This window comes from Phaethon lepturus, unplaced genomic scaffold (assembly GCF_000687285.1).
Source record: "Phaethon lepturus isolate BGI_N335 unplaced genomic scaffold, ASM68728v1 scaffold26393, whole genome shotgun sequence".
Lineage (NCBI taxonomy): Eukaryota > Metazoa > Chordata > Aves > Phaethontiformes > Phaethontidae > Phaethon > Phaethon lepturus.
In genome coordinates this window covers 1-4,391 of record NW_010528758.1, presented here as the reverse complement: position 1 = coordinate 4,391, position 4,391 = coordinate 1, and the positions used below count along the sequence as shown (strand labels likewise).

Here is a 4,391-nt window from a genome sequence, read left to right as displayed (position 1 = left end):
TTCCCCCGCAATCCTTTCGCCCTACCTTAGTCTCCATTTTCTCAGCTTCTCGCCCCTTCCAGGCTCCCACAGGGGCGGAGGACCAGAAATCTCCTGCGAAAGGCTGTTGCACAGTACTTTCCTGGTAGCAGAGGAAATACTGTACTCAGGGGATTTCCTTTTGCCTTTGACTTCCGTAGGCACCAAAGGTCCCAAAGCTGAGCAGGTCCCGGAGCAGGGGAAGGAGCTGGGACTTACCTGCCCAGGGGCCCTGGGCACAGGGGAGGACCTAGCCTGGCGCGATCAAACTGACTCCCAAAAAACGCCGAGCAAGGAGAACCCAACAGAAGTGAAGCCACAGCCAACACCAAAGGCTGGGTCAGTACCTTGATTTCTGGGACCGAAATCCTAGATTCGGGATTTTTATCCAACATCCGCGTAATCAAATCCTTCAAGAAGTCGGTAACTTCTGGCCTGGGGAAAGGAGACGGGAGAAACGAGATGGGGAAGGGGCTGGATGCTGCCTCCCTTCTCCACCCCAGCGCCAGCCACCGTGGTCCTTCCCAGGCTGAGTGGGGCTAGACCCCAGTCCCGGCAGGGATGCAGCTCTGGGTACTCATGCACCTAGGTGCCATGCAGCCCTTCCTCCCCAAACCCCCCAGGGAAGGCAAATATCCTCTTTTGGGGCAATCCGAAGCATGATCCCGCATGTACGGGGCTGGGAGAGCCCAATGCTGATGCCACGGTGGCTAAAACCCAACAGGCAGCAACGGCAGAGGTTAATCCGTTCCCTCAAACGCCTCCGCAACTTCAATCGCTCCTTCTTCAGCAACAGCAAACCAAGAGATGTTGCCTTCGCGTTTAACGCGAAGGAAGGTTTCCAGGGCTGAGGGCCAACAGAAGGGCTCAGAGCCCGAGTTTCGCAAAACCGCAGCGGAGCAGGGCCAGCCCCACCCAGGCAGCGCCTGAGAAATGGCTCAAATGAGCTTTAAAATAAGGGGTGAGGGGGTTGGTTTGTTTTTTTTGTTTGTTTGTTTGGTTTTTTTTTTGAGTACTTACTGGTCTGGGAACTCCAACGTCTGGGTCTTGATTTTATTGTGTAAACTCAGGATCCTTTCATCCATAAAAGGGCACTACCACGAAGAAAAAGAGCAATGAGAAAAGCAACGATCGCTGTTAAGAAGTGGCAGTGGGGTGGCCAGTCAAGCATCGGGATCTTGCAGGGTTTGAAGGAGAGCAAGGAGCCAGTTTTAGGGAAATACCAGAGGATTTCCGATTATATCGCTGTCTTCTTTTAAACGCAATGAAAATAACATCTAACTAAAAATGATGAAATTACTACAACAGCTCCTTTCCTAAAAATTCTGGCTGGGCACAGAATATTCTCCCCTGGGAAAAAGAGAAACACGTCCCTTTTAGCTGCACCCTTCCCACGGACAGGCAGAGCTTTCCCATCTCCACCCGCACAGCCCCGTCTCCCCTCGGTAATACCCGACTGCTGGAACAGGGGTGCAGGGTGCAAATCCCACCGCATACCTGGCACATGAGGGGCACACGCCAACCCCCCCCCAACCACCCAACGCTCAAAAATCAATCTCGTTACCTGCCCAAACACGAAGCAGTACAGCGTGATCCCCATGGCCCAGACATCCAAAGCCTGCAGAGCGAAGAAAGCGTAGTTAGATCTGTAACAGACAGCATGTGCAAGGAAGTGGGGGGGAGGAAAAAAAAAAAAATCAAATTGCTATTAAATACCTTTCCGGAGAAGATTTTCCTGGTTTCTGAGAGCGTCTCTGGGGCCATGAAGGCAGGGGTGCCCACCGTGTTGGTTAAGAGGGCATCGGCTCCCTTGAACTCGTTGCTCACTCCGAAGTCAGCGATCTTGATGTGCCCGTCTTCCCCCACGAGGAGGTTGGAAGGTTTAATATCCCGGTGGATTATCTTTTGGTAGTGCACTGCAGCCGAAGGAGAAAGAAGCGATTCAGCAGCAGCACCGGTCTGCGGCCAAGGAGCCACGAAGCCCCCGCATGGCTGTGAGCCCTTCTGCTACCACCACCACCAGCCCCAGCTACAAAAACCCCTGGGCAGTAGCACGAGCCGCCGGAAACAGCACCGTACACCAGCAGAAAGCCCAGCCCCAGGTGTTTAGAAGAAAATTTAAAAATAAGAAATCTCATCCTTTTTGCACAGACACTCACAGTATTCGATGCCCTTGATCAGATCCTGGAAGTAGAACCGAGCCTGGTCCTCACTCAGAGGTTTCAGGGTTGGGATTTCCATCACGGGGCTGCAAAGGCAACGGAGAACAGAGCTCGTTCCCCATCTGGATGCACTGAAACGGGTCCCGGAGGCTTTGCCGCTGGCCGGCCGCAACACACGGCCCCAGACGCAGGCACGTACGGGGAGTACGCGACTGTAACTGGGTTGGGGAGATGATACCCAAACCCGTAGGGGACCATGAACCTCCCCGCCACCTGTGCCCCGCGCCCGCCTCAGGTGGCCCAGCTGTGCCACCCACAAACCCACCCCACGTTCGTGCTTTAGTAGGTTTAAATGCGAAATTCAATACTCACCCTTGCTTCACCAGTTCAAACACTGAAAGACAAAAGAGAAGGTGATTATGGATCACTTACAGGCTAGAGCTCCTGCGAGCACCGCCTCGGCACAAAAACTCTAGAAATAATACTCTTTTTTTTTTTTAAAGGAAATGCTGTCTTATGCAAGGCACGTGGCATTCTGGCCGCTTCCGTTTCCAGTTAAGGGGATGCTGCCGACCGCCTTCGCAGGGCTGCGGCTTCAGCATCACGAAGCGCCCTCCGCACGGCACGCCGAAACCCTGCAAAACCGCGGCCGAGCCCACGCCGCGAGCAAACCTCTGCGCTTGGCCATGAAGGCATCGCACGCTCCTCCGCTAACGCAGGCTGAACATAAATGACGGAAAAGAAATGCCTCCTCCAAAGGCGTGGGTATTTACATCGAGCAAATCACTGCTGGCTGCAAGACAGGCTGGGAAGGAGCTCGTTTGTAGCGTGGGTAATTAACACGTGCCTTGCTCTCGAAGGCAAAACGAAGCTATTTTGTAGCAGCCCAGCTACTGAGAACGTAAACGCTGGTGAAGCATGCCCCGGTGTCGAACTAAAGCCGATGAAGTGCTATGAAGCGCTCCCGTCTCCTTTCGGAACCCAGACTGCATCCCGTTTGCTCCAACCATTGGAGGGGATTTGCTCCTCCAGCACGTCCAGGCCATACCCGCTCCAGAGGAGAGACCCAGCCCCGCACGCAGACGCCCCGAACGGGCCGGAGGAACCCTTCGCCCCAGCAAACCCCGATCGCCCCGACACCCCGCGAATGCCGCAGGGTGGTGGGCAGTTACCCATGTACAGGTGATCCTCGCTGGGGTCATCCAGGACCTGCCAAAAGAAGTGGAAAGGAAATTAAACAGCACCTAAAAACCTTACAAATCCAACACCGTGATTTTTTATTTGGCGGCCATCTCCGTTCTGCACCATCTGCACCAGTAGCGTGGTCTGCTCGTCTCCGAGCTTCTACCCGCAAGGGGTGGGGACAAAAAAAAAAAGAGGAGAGAGATGTAGCTGTACTTCAAGGAAGTAAATATTTAAAACACACAGAAAGCATCGTCTGATTCATGAGCCAAATAAACTCCAGCCTGCACATCCTTAATTCTGGATTTTTGGACCCTTTCATACAGGCAGTGGGTGGAAGGCGGGACAGCTGCACTGCAGAACCCACAGAAACACCAGTTGCTCCCCAAAACCCATCTGAACACTTGTTTCCTCCAAGGAAGCAACATTTTTCTGCATTTTCCCTTTCTGGGCAGGGAAGAAAAAAAAAAAAAAAAAATCATCTTTCGGGAGATGGGAATAAAACCCCCTTTTAAACTAGGGCAGTCACGAGTCTCCCGTAGGCAGGACGTGCCATGGCCATCCCAGCCCCTCTGCGGTCACTCCCGGCCCATCCCCGCAGCATCCAGGCTCCTTCATGCTCAGGGTGGAGTTCGGGAAGGGGCTGGCCGGCTCTCACCTCCACCAGCTTCACCACGTTGGGGTGGTCCAGCTTCTTCAGGATGGCGATCTCCTGGTAGACCTGTTCGATGGGCCCTTTGGGCTGCAGGCAGCCCTCGGAGGCAGCTTTGGCCCCGCGGGGCGGCGGGCGGCCTGCGGGAAAGGCAAAGACGGGGCGTCCGGCCGGGAACAACCCCCCGGGGTCCCCAGATCATCTCCCGCCCTAAAGCTTTTGCGCCACTTCCGGGGGAAGCCCGCCTGTCTCATCAGCTTCTTTTTGGAGAGAACCTTCATTGCCTGCAAGAGGGGAAAAAACGTGGGATTTGGGGCAAATCAAGGATGAAGCAGAGCCGGCGGGATGGGGCCGGCGTGGAGGCAGGGAGGGAGGCA

The 4,391-nt window shown here is 54.7% G+C and overlaps 1 protein-coding gene across 1 annotated transcript in view; it reads right to left on the bottom strand.

Moving 5' to 3' along the window:
• CAMKK2 (calcium/calmodulin-dependent protein kinase kinase 2, beta) overlaps positions 1 to 4,298 on the bottom strand; it is a gene marked incomplete at its 5' end in the record, with an annotated part of 7,526 nt that extends 3,228 nt beyond the window's left edge. The window contains 10 exons of the mRNA XM_010283761.1: positions 26 to 121; positions 366 to 453; positions 1,039 to 1,112; positions 1,583 to 1,636; positions 1,735 to 1,934; positions 2,178 to 2,266; positions 2,553 to 2,574; positions 3,353 to 3,389; positions 4,021 to 4,154; positions 4,238 to 4,298. Coding sequence (XP_010282063.1) covers positions 26 to 121; positions 366 to 453; positions 1,039 to 1,112; positions 1,583 to 1,636; positions 1,735 to 1,934; positions 2,178 to 2,266; positions 2,553 to 2,574; positions 3,353 to 3,389; positions 4,021 to 4,154; positions 4,238 to 4,298 — 855 coding nt within the window. The remainder of the gene's footprint in view (positions 1 to 25; positions 122 to 365; positions 454 to 1,038; positions 1,113 to 1,582; positions 1,637 to 1,734; positions 1,935 to 2,177; positions 2,267 to 2,552; positions 2,575 to 3,352; positions 3,390 to 4,020; positions 4,155 to 4,237) is intronic.
• Between the last annotated feature and the right edge of the window lie 93 nt (positions 4,299 to 4,391).